At 37.1% G+C, this 23,105-nt stretch overlaps 1 protein-coding gene across 1 annotated transcript; it reads left to right on the top strand.

The window, feature by feature from the left end:
* The first annotated feature begins 5,945 nt into the window (after positions 1–5,945).
* fmnl1a (formin-like 1a) lies at positions 5,946–22,369 on the top strand. The gene is given in 27 exon segments (XM_058768762.1): positions 5,946–6,809; positions 9,572–9,655; positions 11,300–11,386; positions 11,576–11,649; positions 11,782–11,865; positions 12,495–12,638; positions 12,786–12,897; positions 12,985–13,061; positions 13,144–13,237; positions 13,807–13,881; positions 13,987–14,097; positions 14,248–14,397; positions 14,523–14,624; positions 15,769–16,048; positions 16,943–17,083; positions 17,086–17,193; positions 17,282–17,406; positions 17,734–17,936; positions 18,030–18,264; positions 18,357–18,425; positions 18,506–18,586; positions 19,964–20,093; positions 20,177–20,340; positions 20,433–20,534; positions 21,372–21,470; positions 21,632–21,737; positions 21,892–22,369. Coding segments are annotated over 27 exon segments (3,267 nt in total). The 5' UTR covers positions 5,946–6,644; the 3' UTR covers positions 21,957–22,369.
* Positions 22,370–23,105: the final 736 nt, after the last annotated feature.

Here is a 23,105-nt window from a genome sequence, read left to right as displayed (position 1 = left end):
AAAATATATTTAACGTGAGTTTTCTTCCTATAGGTGCATAGCATACCCTTGTCAAAAATGATGATTCCTCAGTGATTCAGTTAGTCCCACCCACATTTATGTTTACGACGTAAGAACATAGTAAAATGAGCACGTTTTAAAATAATGTTGAATTTGAAAATAGTGAAACAAACCTCAATCAGTCTTTAAAAATATTGGATATCCCAAATGAAAATTAAGTCTCAGCACTGAATCCAGACCGTCTACAAATGAAACCAGACCACCGGGTGATGGATTTAGATTGGAAACTTATGAGTGTGTTTAAAGCATCATATTAGCAACGTGTTTAAACCGCTAAATAGATGCGTCCTTTGTAGAAAGAAACACATAAACGTTGTGATACATACTCTTCTCCACAACAAACTGCATATTTGCAGCTGTGCACATTTCTGCGGTATTCGTTTACTCTCCTTTGAACGCGAGCTGACAGAGACTGATTATAAGATCATCTGCGAAGCTCCGTCGTCTCAGACTAAGGTAATGCTTTACAATAAACTTAGGTTAGGTAATGCATTAACTAACATTAACAATGAGAAATACATTTGTTACAGTATTAATTCATTTTTAAGGTTAGTTAATAAAAATAGGCTACAACTTTTTGTTAGCTCAGGTACGAATGTTAACAGATACATTTTAATTTTAATAATTATTAGAAAATGTTGAAATTAAAATTAATGTTAATTAATGCTTTAGAAGTGTTGTGCATTGAACATTTGCGCTGTATTTTCTGTTGGCAATTATGCAGTTTTCTTACACGCACCTTGCCCACCCGGTTTTATGTCGGCCCACCCACTTAAACATTTCTGGCCTCGCCCCTGTTTTCAGGGCAGGCCCCAGAAGGAAAAAAAAGTTCATTTAATAATACGACAGCGTTTTAGTGCCTCGTTAAAAAATAACAAAAAAATCTAAGATTACGAGATTAAAGTCGTAATATTTTGAGAATAAAGTCGAAACTACACTGTAAAAAAAAAAAGTTGAGCCAACTTCAAATTTTAAGGCAACAAACTTCAGCAGATTTTCGAGTTTTCTCAACTTGTTGTTTTAAGTTTATACAACAAAAATTTGAGAATCTCCCACAAAAACAAGTTGAGCAAACTCAAAAATCTGCTGAAGCTGGTAAAAAATGTTTTAAGTTTTTTTTTTTTTTTTACAGTGTACGAGAATAAAGTCGAAATGTTTCGATCATTTAAATCGTAGAAATTAAAGTTATAATATTTTGAGAGTATATAGCCTATATCGCGCATGCAAATTGCCCGCGTTGAGAGCACCGGGAGAAGTTGCCAGACCTCCTGAATTGATTTGAATATTGTTGCGTCCGAGCGACCGCATCATGTTACTGGGATGTCAATTTTAAGGACTCGCGGGAACAGCTTAATATGAAGAATATGATATTTATTAACAGACTGAACAGGAACAACTGTTTATCTTAACATCAGCTCACACACTCAATCGACATTCCTTTGGGGGCGCTGTAGCTCTCTTATTTAACCCTTTTTTAATACACTACAAATATAGCTATGTGGGATTATTAGCAGAAATCATACCATGTGTCATACTCGCGGGGACAGTATGCTTGGAAATAATATTTAATGTATTCCATTGCATTCATTATTTGTAGTGCGCCAGCCACACAATAGCAGTAGCTTAAGCTTTGTGCTCTTAGTGCTTTTAATATAAAACAAAGTCTCAGCTTTCAAAATCAGTTTTATAACGAAACACAAATTATGTGTCTTACAATAATGTGATTTTCAAGATCTTTAATGTGGCGTGACAGATCGCTGTATTTATGTGAATAAATTCATTCAATTATTGTGAAAATTCCACCTGCTCCGCGAAAACGTCCCAAACTTTCATTCCTCACATGTAGCCTGTTTAATTAAACAGCAATAAAACGTTCTAAAGGTTGAAGTGGACTCAAATTTGTTAACATGTTATATTGTTGTCTTTTCTGCTGTAAACGTTAAGTGCCCATTCACAAACTGTTTTTTTCCTTTTATACTGTAAATGAGGAAATAATATTTAATGTCTTCCATTCATTATTTGTAGCGCGCCAGCCAACCAGTAATCACAACAATTTTGTGCTTTGTTGCTTTTACACACAGCTCAGCTTTCAAATTCTGCCAGTTTTATAACGAAATACAAATTATAAATGTGTTTTTGCTCTTTATTTCAAGTTTATAGCAAGATATAAATTGAAGGAACATCATAAGGCATAAAAAAAAAAAGTTTAGCCTAATTTATAATGAAAATGTCTCGTCGTTCGTTATTGTAATCGGAAAGATGATTGACTCACATGCCGCTTAACAAACACATTATTGCAATATAGCCTACATATTGTTTGTATTTCGCTATAAAACTGACAGATTTCGAAAACTGAGATTTGGAATATCTCCCGGTGCTCCAAATCCGGGCCATTTGCATGAACAAAAGGCTAGAATAGCCTATCTCAAAATATTATAACTATATAATCTTTATTCTCGAAACATTTCGACTTTATTCTCGTAACATTTCGACTTTATTCTCGTAACATTTCGACTTTATTCTCGTAGTTTCGACTTTATTCTCGTAACATTTCGACTTTATTCTCGAAATATTACGACTTTAATCTCGTAATCTTAGATTTTTTATTTTTTTTAACGAGGCACTAAAACGCCGTCGTATAATAAGGCTAATTTTTCATTAAATAGAAACCTTTTTAAAAATGAGACCAATTTTGTAATCATTGTGTAAAATTAGCCACAAGAACACCCCCCTCCCCCCTCTTATGTAATTCTACATCAGACCATCCTGACACTGGCTAAGTAACACCGGGGGGTAGTGGGCTGTCAATCTGAATTAAAACTGGTCTGTGGAAACAGGGAGTTTCGTTTTTAGAGCTATTCAAAATCAGACAAAACTGGTTATATATGAGTTTTTGGAGGGCTGACTGAGTGACACCCTGGGCTGGTGTACTGTTAATCTAAAGTAAAAAAAAAATTGTGGAGACTGGGTTTTACTTGTATAACTATGTGAATTTACAGATACAAGATGGATATGCAAGTTGTAAAAAGCTTTTATTTTTTCATTTCTCATCAGATAGTTTGAGTGAGTGACTGATACTATCTTTGTTATGGATGTTGGTTCGCAGTGAGTTCACAGTTTTAACGTAAGTTTGCTTTAATTTATTTTCAAGATCTGAGGTAAAATATCTATTGTTGCTTTCACTATGGCTATAAACCTCACGCAAAATAATATTCAAATTCACATTTTAACATTCACTTTTAACATTGAATAAAGCACATAATCATTACCTGAGATTATCACTGTCATATTTTGTATGTTGTTCCTGCCGCGACGTCGCAGAAAAAAAAAAAAAATTCTAAAATAGAATACCGTGTCGCTTATTGTCACGTGTCGCTGTTGCGGGAAAAGATACCCCCCCATTTAAAAAAATAAATAAATAAGTAAAAATATGAATGCTGACAGATCTAATAATTGACTCCGCAATCACGGAAAGTGAAGAGAAGAGATTCAGTCTGGAGATGGGCAGGAAAAGTTGATTTGAATGGCAGACTTGGAGATCCAGATTTTTAGTTTGTTCATTTGTTTTTAATAATCAACAGGCAAAGTTCTTCTGTATCTAAATGCAAGAATAGATTACTGGGGGAAAATATCTGAATATTTATCTTGTGACCATCTTGTGACTAAAGCAACAATAATATAATCATTATAATAATAATTATATATGAAGAGTTCAGATGCAAAAGCCTCTAAATGCCATCTGAAATTTTCATCTAAAATTAGCATTTTTATCAGGCTGCTATGTTTAGGTTCAGTAATTTTATTATAGGTCCTTTTCTATGCAATTCAAGTGAAATAACTGAACATAAATATAGGGGCCTGATAAAAATGCTCATTTCAGAAGAAAATTTCAGATGGCATTTAGAGGCTTTTGCATCTGAACTCTTCATATATATATACAGTGAGGAAAATAAGTATTTGAACACCCTGCTATTTTGCAAGTTCTCCCACTTAGAAATCATGGAGGGGTCTGAAATGGTCATCGTAGGTGCATGTCCACTGTGAGAGACATAATCTAAAAAAAAAAATCCAGAAATCACAATGTATGATTTTTTAAACTATTTATTTGTATGATACAGCTGCAAATAAGTATTTGAACACCTGAGGAAATCAATGTTATTATTTGGTACAGTAGCCTTTGTTTGCAATTACAGAGGTCAAACGTTTCCTGTAGTTTTTCACCAGGTTTGCACACACTGCAGGAGGGATTTTGGCCCACCTCCACACAGATCTTCTCTAGATCAGTCAGGTTTCTGGCCTGTCGCTGAGAAACACGGAGTTTGAGCTCCTCCAAAGATTCTCTATTGGGTTTAGGTCTGAGACTGGCTAGGCCACGCCAGAACCTTGATATGCTTCTTACAGAGCCACTCCTTGGTTATCCTGGCTGTGTGCTTCGGGTCATTGTCATGTTGGAAGACCCAGCCTCGACCCATCTTCAATGCTCTAACTGAGGGAAGGAGGTTGTTCCCCAAAATCTCGCAATACATGGCCCCGGTCATCCTCTCCTTAATACAGTGCAGTTGCCCTGTCCCATGTGCAGAAAAACACCCCAAAGATGATGCTACCACCCCATGCTTCACAGTAGGGATGGTGTTCTTGGATGGTACTCATCATTCTTCTTCCTCCAAACACGTTTAGTGGAATTATGACCAAAAGTTCTATTTTGGTCTCATCTGACCACATGACTTTCTCCCATGACTCCTCTGGATCATCCAAATGGTCATTGGCAAACTTAAGTCGGGCCTGGACATGTGCTGGTTTAAGCAGGGGAACCTTCCGTGCCATGCATGATTTCAAACCATGACGCCTTAGTGTATTACCAACAGTAACCTTGGAAACGGTGGTCCCAGCTCTTTTCAGGTCATTGACCAGCTCCTCCTGTAGTTCTGGGCTGATTTCTCACCTTTCTTAGGATCATTGAGACCCCACGAGGTGAGATCTTGCATGGAGCCCCAGTCCGAGGGAGATTGACAGTCATGTTTAGCTTCTTCCATTTTCTAATGATTGCTCCAACAGTGGACCTTTTTCACCAAGCTGCTTGGCAATTTCCCGTAGCCCTTTCCAGCCTTGTGGAGGTGTACAATTTTGTCTCTAGTGTCTTTGGACAGCTCTTTGGTCTTGGCCATGTTAGTAGTTGGATTCTTACTGATTGTATGGGGTGGACAGGTGTCTTTATGCAGCTAACGACCTCAAACAGGTGCATCTAATTTAGGATAATAAATGGAGTGGAGGTGGACATTTTAAAGGCAGACTAACAGGTCTTTGAGGGTCAGAATTCTAGCTGATAGACAGGTGTTCAAATACTTATTTGCAGCTGTATCATACAAATAAATAGTTAAAAATCATACATTGTGATTTCTGGATTTTTTTTTAGATTATGTCTCTCACAGTGGACATGCACCCACGATGACAATTTCAGACCCTCCATGATTTCTAAGTGGGAGAACTTGCAAAATAGCAGGGTGTTCAAATACTTATTTTCCTCACTGTATATATATATATATATAGCCTATATAGGTCAGTGGCCCTTGACTTGGTATTGTTGGCAGAATTCGGCCCTCGGCGAAAACTAATTGAGGAACCCTGTTTTAGGCCATTACAAAAAAAAATATTATGATATTAGGACAATTGGAAAAAAGGAGAAAACAAGTAGCCTTGTGACAACAAGCCCTGATCAACAGCATCAGTGTCGTAACATACATACAGTACATAATATGCACATGAGTGTTGTGATATGTTTTAGATCATCATATTTTTTAAATACAAACAGAACTTAAACTGACACACCCAGCGTTCTCTCTCTCGCTCTCTCTCTCTCTAGTGCGAGGTATACAGGAAGCGCTGATGCTTCTGCTTTTTTCTGTGGTTTCCTCCTGCTGTCACAACTGCTTTTCTCTCATTTCTGTAAGAAACACCAGTGTGCTCGGCCAGGTGCCTTCATGTAAATTTGCCAACATCTGTATTTTCTTCTGGAAGAAACTTCTGCAGGCTTGATCCGAGGGGGTGGACCTAAAGGAAGATGCTCCAACATCTGAAGCACTCACATGAGAGGCAGACAACTGGAGAAAAGGCCTGTTACACTGGTAATCAACACACTCAGCCACACTGAGAGGCTGAAGAGCTGAACTTTTAAAGGACCTCTATTGTGTTTATTGTGAAAGCATAAACAGAGGCTTTTCTTCTTCCTTTTTTTGACCAAGCAAAGGTGAAAGTTCTTTGTACCCTCCATTTTGAAATCGGAGGAATTTTCTGATTGTGAGTTTGATTGAAGTTCGCATCCTCATTGAGAGATACTTCACAATCACTTGCAACATCCTGGACACCGTTTTTGGTTTGAAAGGTATCCATACTGTTTGACAGCATGTCCTAAAAGACTCCATGTGCTTCCACCTACACAGGATCTGAGTGACTAGAAACCTTCGTGGATTTTTACCTGTGGTTCGCAGAGTGATTTGTCTGGGTTTCTCCAGAGTTCGGCCTTTTGGAATAGTCAGGGGTTGATCCAGAAAGAGTTCAGTATCCTGGAATTCCTAAGGAAAGTTGTGATGGGTAACGCAGCCGGCGGGTTGGAGCAGGTGGATGGGCCAGAGGCCAAAGGCTCAACGGGAGGGTCAAACGCTGCTCCCTCCACACCCAAAAAGAAATGTGCCCCTGCTAAACTACCCATGCCTCCTGAGGAAGAGCTCGAAGAACGCTTCAGCGTGGTTTTGGTGAGTTCTTTATACACGGACATGTAAACATTATATATCAACACAACAAAAGTAGCTAATCTTGATACTTCCTGTTCTGATAAAAACAACAGCCGTGTTAGGAACTACAACAGTATTAGATTCTCTGTCTTTGCCTTTTAGAAACATAAATACTAGCTGTAGAAAAAAACCCCACAGGAACTTCTTGTATTCTTGATGATTCTTGACAGTGATCATCTAAAAACAAAATCAAATACAATATGAACATTTCAAAGCAATTGCAGTCGTCCACCTGAAATGCAAAATGAAGTAACATTTGGAAAAACACTTCTGACTCAGTACAATCTGATCACTGTCACTTTAGTTCCACATGGGCTTTTGGTATAGGAAATGGCAGTGGCGGGATGACAAATTAGGCAACTTCTTAAGAGAAGTCATAAGATAAAAAGAGGTCCTGTATTCTCGGTGACGACTGACCTTTGTTTTGTCTTTCGCTTCATGACAAGACAACATTGTCAGTTGGTTTTACTCCTAGTTATGCCACCCCGTGTGTTGAGCAATGCGTTGTATCATTTAATTGATTCCTAATGGAAGCTCAGTTATTTTCCATTTGGTTCCACTTCAGCAACACATTGTAAGCCTGTTTCCATCTCAGAATAAATATTGTAACTTCTCATAAATGTGACTTTTAAATCTCTCAGAATGATTTTGTTTCTTGTTTTTAACTTCTCAAGATAACATTATAACTTTACCAACGTTAAAAAACAAAAGCACTTGATTATTAAAATGGCCATTTGATCCTTCTGAGCATACTGTTATTGGTCTATGCACAGGTGGGCACAACCAGACTGCCCCAGGCCCTGTGATGAGTTGGACCGACTAAACTCATCTTTACAATTCTGTAAAGTACTGTATGAAGGAATTTGGGACAATCCCTGCAATTTTGTCCTTGACCCCATAAATTCAAGTAACTACTACCATGATTAGATTACTAGTGTGTGCTAATGGATATATGTGACCCTGGACCACAAAACCAGTCTTAAGTCACTGGGGTATATTTGTAGCAATAGCCAAAAATACACTGTGTATGGGTCAAAATTATAGATTTTTTTTTTATGCCAAAAATCATTAGGATATTAAGTAAAGATCATGTTCCATGAAGATATTTTGTAAATTTCTTACCGTAAATGTATCGAAACTTAAGTTTTGATTAGTAATATGCATTGCTAAGAACTTCATTTGGACGACTTTAAAGGTGTTTTTCTCAATATTTAGATTTTTTTGCACCCCCAGATTCCAGATATTCAAATAGTTGTATCTCGGCCAGATATTATCCGATCCTAACAAACCTCACATCAATGGAAAGCTTATTTATTCAATTTCGAAAAATTGACATTTAAGACCAGGGTCACATATGCATTACATAGGGTCACACTTCAGAGTGCTGTCCTCAAGCCCTACCGCCATAAGCCCTGAACTGTGCTTTATATATAATATTAACTTAATCTAGTCTACACTTTATTCACTCTCTTGAACCAGTAGACCACAGTTAGTCCCCCACCCCACCCCACCCCTCGCACCCTGCTCTCTCTGTTCCTCCAGTAACCGCTCAATGTGTTTCTAAATGCACTTTCGCTCTTTATGCACACAGCCTTAAAAAAAAAATAACCTTGCTCAGAGCGGAAACATCTTAGTGCTTTAGGAGGAAACACCCAAGATCACAGGCGTTTTTACACTAAACTTTACACCTTTTTTATATATTTTTTTACAGACCACACCCGCTTAATTTGGTCGAAAGGTGCAATTCCAGATCTGGTGTGAATGTACAAAACATGTTGCTAACGATGAATTTTTATATGCGTTTAAGTGCAAGACATGTAGCAACTTAGCCCCAGTGCCATGTTTTCAGGAAGTCACATTGTGTCAGACTGATGACTGACACAGCATATGATCTTAAGTAGATAAACTTAAGGGAAAATTAATATGTACATAATAAAATGGTTTACTCAAAAATGAAAATTGCATCATCATTTACTCACCCTCGTGTCATTCCAAACCTGTACGACTTCTGAGAAACAAGAGTAGACTTTTATTGTGACAGTTTTTCAAATTTCCACAAAAGCCATGCAGGTTTAAAATGAAATGAAGCAAAATAGTCAGAGACAGGATTTAAATTTTTGCCTGAACTATGCCTTTAACAATCTGAAGTAGGCTAAAGAAGGAACAATAATTGCATCATAGCACGTTTTGTAATGTAGACATTTCCTTCTCTATGTCTGTTCCACCAACGTCTTGAATCAGATATAAATGGTGATTATCAATATTACAAATTCATGATGTAAATGGCAAGTCAGACGTTATTTGAAAGACTGCAGTATACACACGTTAATGCCAGTCTCTTTCATAAACTCCGACTTTCCCATGCTATACTCCAGGATTCGGATGTTGCCATCAACATCACAAACCAATTAGTATTATAACACTGACAAACTTCTCTTCGTTTTCTTAAACAGTTTAAGCCTGGTTCTGGGTTACATACCACTGGTGGCAATAATGAAACTTTTTTAATATCCAATATTATGGATGTAATCTGTCTATTGAAATCCAGTACTGTGTGACGGATATGCAATAAGAATAGCAATATGTTTACTTATAAGTGTATTAACATTGATACTGCAGTCATTTGATTCCATGAGTCTGCTAGCATGTTTGTACAGTTCTTCTAGAAAGGATTTCACCCACTCTCCAGGTTACTGTGATGAACCTCTAATTTCTCTTCTCAGGGCTCCATGAATCTGCCTCCTGACAAGATGAAGCTTCTGAGTCAGTATGACAATGAGAAGAAATGGGAGCTGGTCTGCGATCAGGTGAGTCGATCAACTTCAACATTAAATAATGGCAGCAAAGTAGAACTGAGAGTATCTTGATCGTTTCTCCCATTTACTTCTCATTTAGAGAGTGAGACATTACTCATATTGAAATACGTAATGAATTAGTCACATTGAAATACGTAAGCCAGTGCATTTTTGAGCAGTTTTTATCTGTGTATTGTCATAATACTTCATGTCTGCAGTGTAGGTGTGACCTTCAAGAGGAAGTTATCTGGTAGGCTACATTTAGACACACCAGAAGCATAAAAGAGATCTTTACACTGACACTGACACAAATACAAAAACCAAACTTATACAAGTTATATGAGGACTGAAACCAGGGCTCAAGCAACTGTAACCAATTTATATAAGACTAATCATACATGTATCAGGAGAAATGTTTTTCAAATGTCTCTAGGGCTTATTAAAAAATGCTTCAAATTTAATGATCTGACCTGTTTTTCTTGTTCTATGTTGTGACAAAATAATTAAAATACAGGTTGAGGCATTTGTAGTGATCAGTTTCAGAAAATGCATGGCCTTTAAGAAGGAAAAATCAACCGTGGTAGACTCTTTATGTAAAATGATGTTAATTTAAGTAGGCTTACAAAGACGCAATGGTAGGTTTTGCAAAGGAGGTGTATTCTTAAGTTCAGATACGTTTTTGTTGAACCTTTTAATGACAGTAAAAAAAATGATGCAAGTGTGCGGTTAAAGGAGATGATGTAAAGGCTGATAGAGAGCAGACATCTCAACAGGAGAAAAAGGCTTCAAGGGGAAAATAAGAGCAGCGGTATGAGGTCAGACTCTTATGGTGGTGAAACTGTCTACGCACTTCCGGTGTTAATATTTGTGTCTCCATGACAACTGTGGGATGCAAGTTTTGTAGCTATGCATGCAGAGAGCACAGGTTGTTATAGCAATGAATGCACACAACTAAAATGTTGTAGGCTATATACCACCTTCAGGTGGAAATATGTATTAATACGACCGAAGAAAAATCAATAAGTATCTGAGATGGGTGTACAGCACAGTTTAAAAGTTTGGGGTCAGTAAGAAGTTTTATTTATTTATTTTGTAAGAAATTAATGCTTTTATGTGGCAGAGATGCATTAAATTGTTCAAAAAGCGTCAGTAAATACATTTCAAAGCTTCAAGTTCTTTTGAACTTTATATTCATCAAAAAACGTATCTTGGTCTCCACAAAAATATCAAGCAGCACAACTGTTCTCAAAAAATGTTTCTTGAGCATCAAATCAGTACATATATTAGAACGATTTCTGAAGGATCATGTGAGATGTGACATACTCATTTGATGGAGTAATGATGCTGAAAAATTCAGCTTTGCATTACAGGAATAAATTACATTCTAAAATAATAGATTCAAATAAAATGTAACTTTTATGTTAAATTGCAATAATATTTCACAATATTACTGTTTAACTGTATTTTTATCAAATAAGTAATTATGGGCATAAGAGACTTCTTTTAAAAACATTAAAAAGTCTTACTAACCCCAAACATTTGAATGCTATTATTCATCCTTTCTATTATTCTATTGCATCAAAAAGCATTTAAATATCTTCATCACAGCTGGAAACCAGTCCGTTTATTGCTTCTCTTTCTCTTGTTTTCTATTAGGAGCGTTTTCAGGTGAAAAACCCTCCCTCGGCTTATCTGACTAAAATCAGGAGCTTCTACCAGGACCATGGTGGAGTGGCGCGCAGGGTCAGTACCATCACTCTCTTTCTGTTCTTTCCCTCAACACCTCCATACACTCTCATTTCTCTTACCCATATCAGTGCTGACACCCACGTGCTCAAAAAGCCCAAATGAAAACTCCGTTCAGAGTCTCGATGAGAAGTGAATGACTATTTGTCAGCGAGTCATTTTATCTCTGTGATTCCTTCTCCACAGTTCAAGAAACGTGTGCAGGAGTCAACTCAAGTCCTGAGAGAGCTGGAGATCTCGCTGAGAACCAATCACATTGGGTTAGTGGCAGCTTTGTTTTCTTGTGCAGTGCAAAGATAGACTTCACCGCTACTCCTGAATAAACCTGAAAGACCTGAATAATGGAAAATCTCCATAGATGCATATCATGATATTCCTTTTGTACTCTATAGGTGGGCTCAGGAGTTTCTGAATGAGGAAAACCAAGGCTTGGATGTCCTGGTGGACTACTTGTCATATGCTCAAAGTGATGTGCCGTATGTTTATTCTGTCATTTCTGTCTAACATTTCCCATTAACACCATCATGGGTGTCCAAAAAGATTTTATGAGTAAATCCTACAGTAGATTTTGACAAGAAGTAACTACAATTCACTTGCCATATTAAAAATAAAGATTCCAAAAAGGGTTCTTGCAGTAATGCCATAGAAGGGCAATTTTTGGTTCCCTAAAGAACCTTTCAGTGAACAGCTCTTAAAAATAAAGGTTCCATAAAGATTCTTTAACATTTATAGAACCTTTCCATTACACAAAAGGATATTTATAGTGTAAACATGTTCTTTAGATTATTACAGTGTTCTTTACTCTAAGAAAAAAATGCTTCTTTTAAGAACTGCTCACTGAAAGGTTTTTAGGGGAACCCAAAATGGTTCTTTCATGATGTTGCTATGAAAAGCCCCCTTTTCAGCCTTTTTTTTTTCTTTTGTGAGAGTGTAGTGTGAAGGACATTTTAAAAATCCAAAGAACCCTTTGTAGAATGGAAAGGTCCCATGGATGTTAAAGGTTCTTCATGGAACCATAGATGCTTATAAAGAAAGTTTCTTTTTAAGCATGTAGTCTCTTAGTGGCTAAAAATGAACTCCGATTGTGTGCTGACGTGTTTCTCAGGTTTGAGGTAGAATCTGTGGAAAACGGCGGATCTGTATCAGACAGCAGGAGGTTGTCAGAGAGATCAGTGGAGGATCTAGCCAAAAATGTTAACCATTCTTCCACACACGGCGTGACCAGAGCGGCACGTGCATTCACTGTCCGGTGAGTCATCACTACAGCACACCCCAAAATACAGGGATCGCTGCTCAGTATAAGGACTAAAATGAAGAAACCATGATGTTTAGATATTGTTCTTATTCAGTATATTCAGTGTTCATCTTTTGTTCATTCCCTGCCTTTCCATATTAGAATAAGCAACTTGACCCATGCCAGAAAAACTATGCGAAATGCCCGATTGGCCACCCAAAGAGATGACGTTCACCTCTGCATTATGTGTCTGCGTGCTATCATGAATTATCAGGTATGCTGGCGTGAGAAATGCATACAAACACAAGGACTTTGAGCACTATGAACTTTGTGATTCACCATTATTATTATTTTTTTGCAGTCTGGGTTCAATTTAGTCATGACTCACCCCAGATGTGTCAATGAAATTACGCTCAGCCTCAACAACAAAAACCCCAGGTGAGTGTTTTTTGTGGAGTGTAGGGGTTTGTGTGTTTATGTTGTTATGAGCGTGTAATACATCTAAATACACCGTCCTTAGGACTAAGGCACTTGTGCTGGAGCTGTTGGCTGCAGTGTGTCTGGTTAGAGGAGGACATGATATCATCATCTTGGCCTTTGACAACTTTAAAGAAGTAAGATGACCAGCCTTCACCACATATACACATACTCATTTTTTTTTAATCAAATGGGATGTCCTCATGAAATGGTTTGGTCTGGTTTTGATACATTTTCTTCTGCCCAGATGTATTCTCTAAAAACTTAACCATAATAACTCTTTTTTTAATCTTTTATCTCCTCTCACTGTGCTCAGAAATCATTCTAATATGTTGATTTGCTTCTCAAGAAACATGTATTATTATTATTATTATAAAAGCGGAAAACAGCTTAATGTAATTGTGGAAAACAATATAAGAAATATCAAAAAGACAGCATTTTTTAAAAATATTTATCTTTTGTAATATTATAAAATGTCTTTACTTTGACTTTTAATCAATTTAATGCATCCTTCCTGAAAAATTAGTTTCTTTCAATAAAAAAAAAAATGAACGGTAGTTAATGTGACACAAATATCACAAATTATGCTACCCATACTACACTAATGCCTTTCAGACACTACTAAAAGTCTAGACATTTTGTAGCATATAATATTACAAGCGTCATGCTCAACACTTACCTCTGAATTTGGCCCACTTTCTCACAGGTGAGTGGAGAGAAGAACCGCTTTGAGAAGCTAATGGAGTACTTCATGAATGATGACAGCAATATAGACTTCATGGTGAGCTTTGATGTGAATCACAATAACACGACAGTTAACCTGCTCACTTTTTTTGTGTAATATGATTGATTTTAAACTCTATCCATTTGATGTTTTTCTTCACAGGTGGCTTGCATGCAGTTCATAAACATTGTGGTTCACTCAGTGGAGAACATGAACTTCCGTGTGCATCTTCAGTATGAGTTCACCCAGCTGGGTCTCGACCAGTACTTAGAGGTGAGACTAGTGAACAGGACAGATAAATACTTTATAAAAGCATAACGTACATCTTGCATATAATTAACACAGGACTGGATGTTAGATTTGAGATGTTTTATATGCAGCGTGTATTCATGAAGTGTAACACACAACTGTTTGTGTCCGCAGTCCTTAAAGGAGATGGAAAGTGAGAAGTTGCAAGTACAGATCCAGGCGTACTTGGATAATGTGTTTGATGTTGGAGCTCTGCTGGAGGATGCAGAAAATAAAGGGGAAATAATGGAGCATTTAACAGAACTGCAGGAGACCAATGCACAGGTTAACTATACTCTATGGACACAAACACATTTGCACATAATCATCTACTGCATAGTGCACATGCTCTCATGTTGCAGGTAGGCTGTTCTGTTCCTCATAAGTATGTGCATATTCTTGTGTTGTAGCTGAATGCCAGATTGCAGGAATATGAGAATGGAGCACTGGAAAAAATGGCAGAACTAGAGCAACAACTAATGCAGTCCACTAAAGAGTCAGCACTGCTTAAGGTACCACACTGCATTTTCCTTTCATTGCATTCTATCTGCACTATATAATCTAATAGTATTTTAGATTAGATTTACATTTAGTCATTTTGCAGACGCTTATATCCAAATAAGGACAATCCAACAAAAGAGCAATAATGTAAGTGTTGTGACAAGTCTCAGTTAGTCTAATGCAGTACACGTAGCAAGGACAAAAGAATAGAGAAAGAATAGAGGATGCTAGTGTTAGAGGGTCAGTTTTTTAATTAAAAGAAAACAAGTTAGAATAGAAACAGAATAGAGAGGGCAAATGTTATTGGGGCAATTATTTTTAAATAAATCAAAAGAAAACAAGTAGATAAAATAGAAATAAAATATAGAGTGCTAGCATTAGAGGGTCAAGTGTAGATGGAAGAGATGTGTCTTCAGCTGTTTCTTGAAGATGGCTAAGGACTCAGCTGCTTGGATTGAGTTGGGCAGGTCATTCCACCAGGAGGGAACAGTTAATTAGAACATTTAACATTAACAGTTAATTAGAAGAGTTAATTAATAAGATTAGATGTAGTGAGTGAGTCTCAGGGTTATTATAACTATTAACTATCTCCCTGTAGCCATGCAAACAGCCAATCTATGATTAAATCTTATTTATTTGAACAGGTGATTATGGCTTAAATGTTTTTTTTTGACTGAGTCAAATGTTTCATAGCATTGTTTGAAAATTAGTATATCGATTTATATATTATTTAATGCCCTTAAGGTGATTTTATGTACGGCACTTTGGTTAACCCATGATTGTTTTAATTGTGATTTTTAAATAAAGAAAGAAATAACTAAAACCATTAAAAATAATTAACTTAATTAATAAAAATGTATAAAAACTATGGGTTTACCTGAGAAGCACAAATTGTGAAAAATAATTGTACTTGTGTCAGAGACTGTATCTTTAATTATCATTATTTGTTTTTAATTTAAATTTAATTAAAAATAATTCAAGATCTCATCTTATGAAAATAAATGTATTTTGTTTTAGATATTTAGATGTAAAATATGCGGTATGCCTTACATACGATATGCCAAATGCAGTACATACAGTACATTCTTAGAATAATAAGAATATCAAAACTGGGAATCAGTCATTGTCTCAAACCTTTACATGTGTGTGTAACAGGAGAGCTTGCGAGAGTCCTGTGCCCAAGTGAGCACTTTGCAGCAGAGAGAACGAGAACGAGAGATTCAGAGAGAGAGGGAACGAGAGCAGGAGCGTCTGTCGCAGCCCTCACAGGTAAACAGAGAAAGAAACAGAGAGACGAGTGAAAAGGAGTCCAAACTGGAGGCGAAGCTGAAGGAACTGGAGGAGAAAGGCTTAGTCCGACTGGAGCGTACATCCTCTGGAAGCTTGGACATCGAAGTGATTCCAGTCACCGTAGAGAAAATTGTCACTCAAACAGGTAGGAGCACTTCTGCAAGAGTTCTCCTGCTTAGTAAAAAAAAAAAAAAATGACCCCTTTAATTTTAGATGCTGTTCTCTGAGGTCCACTTATAATTTTATCCAGATTTTTACATCAAAACATCATAATTTAGAAGTAATAAGCTATTTTCTGTCCTGTTTTTAACTCTCCTCATCAGAATGCTCTGTTTGAATAGATATGGCGGATTGTAGACTCGGAAGTAAACGCCCACTTCTATGATTGGCTAACATTTGTGTATGTTTGACAGCCTACATCCTTCACAAATAAACACTGCTCTGATTTAGAATAAAATCGCATAAATACTCAGTACATATCAAACAATCTGTTATAACAGACAAAGCAATAGTGACCATGTAATGAAAACAGTTACTCACACTTGTGTGGTGCGACATCGGATTCAATATAATCGGCGTAGCATCGTCTTTTAGTTTCAATCTCTCTGAAAATCCTGCGTCGAATTGTGCCTTGTTTGTAAATGAATCCATGGTAAAATGAAGTGAACAAAGGACCAAGTTCTTACTGATGTGGTCTGGCACTTCATTAAAAAATAAATCTGCGTAGACCTGCGTCTACCTCTCTTGTTATTTAAGCAGCGATGTAGAAGCAGGCGTTGATATTCTTCTGCGGAGGCGGTGTTCAGCCACACTATTACGTCATAAAGTGGCACATTCCACAACCTGACATTTTTGTAGATTGGCTTCTTTTAGCTCTGGAACTTACAGGATGTTTTAATAGCACAATGACCTCTATCGAAAGATCAAGGGAATTTAGATTTCTCAGTTCATGACCCCTTTAATGCTTCTAGTGAACTTAAAATGTTTACCTTTAGCTAACTACATGGATATTATCATAATGTCTGTTTAATGTTCACAGTGACTGTGTCAGATCCAGCTTCTCAAGCGCCGCCCCCTCCAGCCGCAGCACCGCCTCCACCTCCTCCACTACCTGGAGCTGCAGCACTCCCTCCACCTCCTCCACCACCACCTCCTCCTCCTGGAAGTGAAGGTATTCCACCGCCCCTCCTCCTCCCCCTCCTGGCGGAGGTCCACCACCACCCCCGCCCCCACCTGGCTGTGGGCCACCACCCCCTCCAGGAGCTCCTCCTGCCCCTGGGGCTGAAACAGGTGAAGGGTCAACTAAAGAAATTTAAGAAATACTTTTACAGACATGCAACCTGAGCTGAGTCACTGTATCTTCCATCGTTTCGCACAGGACCAAAGGGACGTAAACCAGTTCAACCAAAGTTTAGGATGCCTCTGTTGAACTGGCAGGCTTTGAAGCCCAATCAAGTGACGGGAACGGTGTTTAGTGAGCTGAATGATGAGCAACTGTTAGGGGTAACAGCAAAGAAATCCTTAAAATGCACCCAAAATTAACCTGTATGACTTCTGGAGGACACAAAATAAAATATTTTGAAGAATGTATATAATGAAAGCCAGTGAGGTACAAAATTACTTTGGGACCCATTAACTTTCACTGTGTGGATGAAAGGATTTTTTTCAAAAATATTTTAATTTGTGTTTCACAGCAGAAATAATGTCATACAGGTTTGGAATAAAGATGATGAGTAAAAGAATTGACAATTTTGGGTGAACTATCTTTAAATAATTGATTAATTGGTCAATTAATCAGTCAGTTAATCTATTACACTCTCTCTGTCTCAGGAGCTGAATATGGATGTATTTGCAGAGCAGTTTAAAACCAAGGCTCAAGGTCCTCCAACAGATCTTTCTAAGCTCAAGGTTAAGGTGGTTGAGAAGGCACCTAGTAAGGTGTCCCTGCTGGAAGCCAACAAAGCCAAAAACCTTGCTATCACCCTCCGCAAGGGAGGCATGAGCCCCAATGACATCTGCACAGCCATTGAGAGGTGTGTTTCAACAAGAGCAAACTGCAGCAAAAAAAAAGCTTTAAACCAACCTGAACCAGCATGGAAACTCTATTCTCTCTGTCTCACTCTCAGATATGATCAGCAGTCTCTGAGTCTGGACTTTCTGGAGCTTCTGGAACGTTTTATCCCATCGGAGTATGAGATGAAGCTACTGCAGAACTACGAGAAGGAAGGGCGGCCACTAGAGGACCTGAGCGACGAGGACCGATTCATCAGCCGCTTTGGTAAAATCCCACGCCTTGCTCAGCGGATCAACACCCTCACTTTCATGGGCAACTTCCCAGAGAGCATGAAACGTCTGCAGCCGGTCAGTTCACATCACTCTTTGGCTGTTGTACCTAGTACAATTCATATGTTTTATTCAAAAGTCATCCTTTTTCCCCCCACCTGTTTCTGTAGCAAATAGATGCGATCATTGCAGCTTCTGTGTCCCTCAAGTCTTCGTCAAAACTGAAGAAGATGTTAGAGGTGAGTAGACCGCATTTGTGCTTAGAGGTATGAATGGTGTGCTCCTTCAGTGCAGCTCACTTATCAGTCTCCTGCTTCAGATCATCCTGGCTTTTGGGAACTACATGAACAGCAGTAAAAAAGGAGCAGCCTATGGGTTCCGTCTGCAGAGCCTTGACCTGGTGAGTGAGTTTGTAGGTTGTAGCTTTAAGGCTCATGTTTTTATGCAGGACTTAAGTGTTATGTATGCTTTGTAAATAACATCAGAAAGTTACAGGCCCAGGTGTGTGTTTTAGGAAGCTCTCTTTATATTAGTTATGAGAGACCTTTGATGTAGAGGCCTTTGATGCTGAAACAAAGAAGCTAATGGATTCTGAAAAAATAGGGATTGAAATTTTGCATGTGAATGAAAACTTTGCACGCTAATCTTCTGTAGCTGAAATTTCCTATAAATTAATACATTTTAAATAATAAATTTGACCTTTATCTCTGTTTTCTAGATTTTCAAATGTTTCAGATTGCCCCTCCACCACATCTTTTTAATTAATGTTTAAATAAAAAAAAAAAAAATAAAAAAAAAAAAAAAATATATATATATATATATATATATATATATATATATATATATATATATATATATATATATATATATATATATATATATATATATATATATATATATATATATATATATATATATATATATATATATATATATATTTTTTTTTTCAGTTTTACTTTCAGTTATGTTAGTACATCAAGCTAAACTAAATGAAAATGTAAAAGTTGGTGAAATAAAGTAGCTGAAATAAAATAAGTTAGTATATAATATTTTATTCCAGTTTACGTTCATTTTGTTTCAAGAAATGAAAGTTTTAAACTATAATAACCCCAATTAAAATTCATTAAAATAAATACCAACAGTGACAATTTGCAGGTTATTTGTAATTTCAAATGAAATAGATCTCAAATCTTGAAAAACTTCAAATTTAAAAAAAAATAAGCATCCTATCTCACATTTTCGTTTACTAATTACAAAGAACTGATAAGAAACTAGTCATCTATCAAATTTTATATCTCAAAATTTGAAGCAGTTTCCATACATTCATATTCACATTATAATTGCTGTATAAATATATGGTAACACTTTAGAATAGGAAACACTTATTCAGTATTAACTACGACTTTTCCCTCGATAAATTCCTAATGTGCTGTTTATTAATAGTTAGTAAGGTAGTTGTTAAGTTTAGGTATTGAGTAGGATTAGGGATGTAGAATAAGGTCATGTAGAATAAGGCATTAATATGTGCTTAATTACTGCTAATATTCTAGAAATATGCATGCTAATAAGCAACTAGTTAAGAGACTCTAAAATAAAGTGTTACCAAATATGTTGATCTGATTCTTTTCTTCATGAGGATCTTATATTTGCATCTACCTTACCTTATTTCTACCCTCTACCTTTGCAATAACTTCATCTCATCTCTGCATTTGTCCTTGGTGGCCACAGTAAAATCTCCCAGCGTCCTCATTCAGTCTCACTCTCTTGTGTCTTTCAGCTGTTGGACACTAAGTCCACAGACCGCACACAGACTTTGTTGCACTTCATTGCGAAAATGGTGCAGGAGAAATACCCTGAGCTTGCCTCCTTCCACACTGAACTCCGCTTTGTAGACAAGGCTGCTCTGGGTAAGACATGCCATAGTTACTGTACATACTGCATACATGGGGATACGTAGACTTTTCTGTTTCTCACTCCTTTGCTCTCTCAGTGTCTTTGGACAGTGTGCTCCAGGATGTGAGATCTCTGGAGAGAGGGATGGAAGGGACCAAGAAGGAGTTCATGGTGCAGGACGACATCACGGCACTGAAAGAGTTTGTTAAGGCTAACAGTGACGTATTAGACTCGCTTGTTAAAGATGGCAAGACAGCACAGGTGAGAGCACAGTGTATGCTCAATGCACACAAACTATTTGACATCAATTCTGCTTAATTAGTCTTGCTGACTTTTTCTCTTTTGCCAACAAGGAGGCATACATGTCTGTGGTGGAGTACTACGGAGAGAATCCGAAGACGACACAGCCTTCCATGTTCTTCCCACTCTTCGTCAGGTTTATCAAAGCTTATAAGGTGAGAGATACAGCAACATTTATCCACAGCTATTCAACTTGTTCATGTCAACACATACACATAATAACAAAGCTGTTACTATTTGATCGTTCACATGCTTATAGGAATTGATTGAAGTACTGTAAATACAGTAAATGAATAAAATGTTGAATAAGCATTGGTTTTGGGAGTCCCCAACAACAGGTTGACATGCATGCAAGGTCAAAAAACACTTTCATTTTCTTATAATATGCATTTATTATTACCTTACTTTGCTCAACGACTCCCAAATGATTCGCTCAATGATTCATTTTTCCAAACCCCTCCTTTGCGTGACACTAATCTGCGGTGATTGGTCCGATTGGTCGATTTCATTTCCATTTCATCATGCATGTAATGCTTTGTGTACAGCCGTTACCAGGGAAACAGCTATTTTTACTGCTCCAAAAGGGCTCCTAGTGGCAAAGAATGAATTTGCATTTTCATTCAGACCAACGCGAAAATCAAGTTTTCCCACGTCTGTGCGTGCAACAAGTGGGCGGGCAATATGCTAATGTTTCATGTTGAAGTCAACATGAAACGGCTTGGGATTCGTTTTTAAAACGACTCGTTTAAATGATTTGGAGTCGACTCTTTCTTTTGAGAGACAATAACTTTATACACGGTGCACTTTCAGATTTAAAACTTTGCAGGATGTTTTCATTCACTTAAGAGCTGTGTTACACACTGCATGAAAGGTGATTTTCAAAAATCCATAATAGGGGCACTTTAAAGGAGCTGTGCTCTACACAAAGAGCAAAGATACTGCAAGTGTTTCATCAATTGATTATTAAAAACTGTGGTTTATTATTGTCACAGAAAGCAGAACAAGACAATGAACAGAAGAAGAAACAAGAGATTGCAGCAGAAGAACAGGCAACCCCTTCCCCAAAGAAGAAAGATAGCACTCATCAAAAGGTTGGAAAAGTGTAATTCTAAAATGTGTTTGTAATTTTATTCATAAAATATATATTTTTTAATATATCAACTATTTGGTTATTATTTGATTTAAATAAAGCATTGAGTGGAACTGCACACCTGAAGTTATTCCCCTGAAAACCTTTTCCTACTATGATCAGGGTCCCATGATGCCCAAAATGCCTCAGATGGACCTGATTGCAGAGCTGAAGAAAAGACAGGTGAAGCCCCAAGTCACAGATGGGGCCATCGAGGGCATTATAACAGGTAAAAATATACAGCCAAAATAGTCATAAAGTCAAAATATACCTTAAGCACTTCCCTTATGGTATAAACTGGCAAGAGCTATTAGCCACCTACTATTCTATAATCTATATTTTTTTTAAGAATTAGAATTTTATTTTTCATTTGTCTGTGTCAGATTTGAGAAATGCACCCTACAGAAGAGGTGATGGTCGGAGAGCAACTCCACGACAAGACAACTGAGGGTTACCTGCAGAGACTTCTCTCCTTCCCACCGGACACTTCTGTACATAACACCTGGTCTTTTTCTTTATATAATAAAACCTTTTCAATCTGTACAGAAAATGACTCCCAAACATACACAACAACAGATGCTGAACACAGAGTCACACTAACAGACACCCATCATCACACACACTTATTTTACATATATGCTCTGATACACGTAACCTTCTGAAAATGTTTAAAAGGATTGTACATAAGGCACAAAAAGGATTTTTGGAATATGTAAACAATTCCTTGAGCTTCAATTTTCACATTTTGCTGTGTTTATATTGCTTAAGAAATTGTAAAAAGTGCTCATAGAGGCACTACAGCATACCCTGAATACCCTAAGAATTCTTAGATATTTGAATAAAACAGTGAAAACATTGTAAGACATGTCATTTATTATGAAAAACCAAAAAAAGACTCAGTAGAAATATTGTCATAGAAGAGAGCTGTACTTTATTAGACACACAACCACAGCAAGTATGTACAAAAGGTCTCAGCTCTCAACGATTTCTCACAGGAAAAAAAAAAAAGAAAAAAAGTCACATTTCTCACAAAGTTATCATGGCATCCACACTGACAAATTAATTTCTTTTTCTTCTGTATCTATAGGTGTTTATATATCTTATTTGTATATAGAGCGATTCTCAGTTGGTATATTACTCTACTCTAGAGATGGGAGGGTCACAGCGTGGGTAAAGGGCTCGCACCATTACTAGTGCGCTGATGGTCAGAGCGGAGTTTAATCTGCTCAGTAAAACACACTCAGAGCTCACCACTCAAGTCTGGTTACCACATCACCACAGGTTACAGTACGACTGGACATGCCTGAGCCACAAAGAAATCAGACAGAAAAAAAAAAGTTTTTTTCCTACTTTCTCTACAGCTGTGAACCTCATATCAGTGCACTTGACCTCACTATTCTCTCCGTTGACTTAAAAAAAAAAAAATGTAGATAACTTTGTTTTTTTTAAATCATCTGCACCGTGCGATTGCTTTTAGAATGTACATGCATTGCTATAATTATTGTTTTTAATATTTTTTAAAACTTTTAATATATACCTTATAACTCCATCTTTTAAATAAAACTTTTTTTCTGGACATAATTTTGTAGGACTCTCT

The sequence above is a fragment of the Onychostoma macrolepis genome, chromosome 03 (genome assembly GCF_012432095.1).
Source record: "Onychostoma macrolepis isolate SWU-2019 chromosome 03, ASM1243209v1, whole genome shotgun sequence".
In the NCBI taxonomy this organism is placed as follows: Eukaryota; Metazoa; Chordata; class Actinopteri; order Cypriniformes; family Cyprinidae; genus Onychostoma; species Onychostoma macrolepis.
Note: the sequence above shows the minus strand (reverse complement) of the source record. Positions and strands in the feature narration are given on the sequence as shown.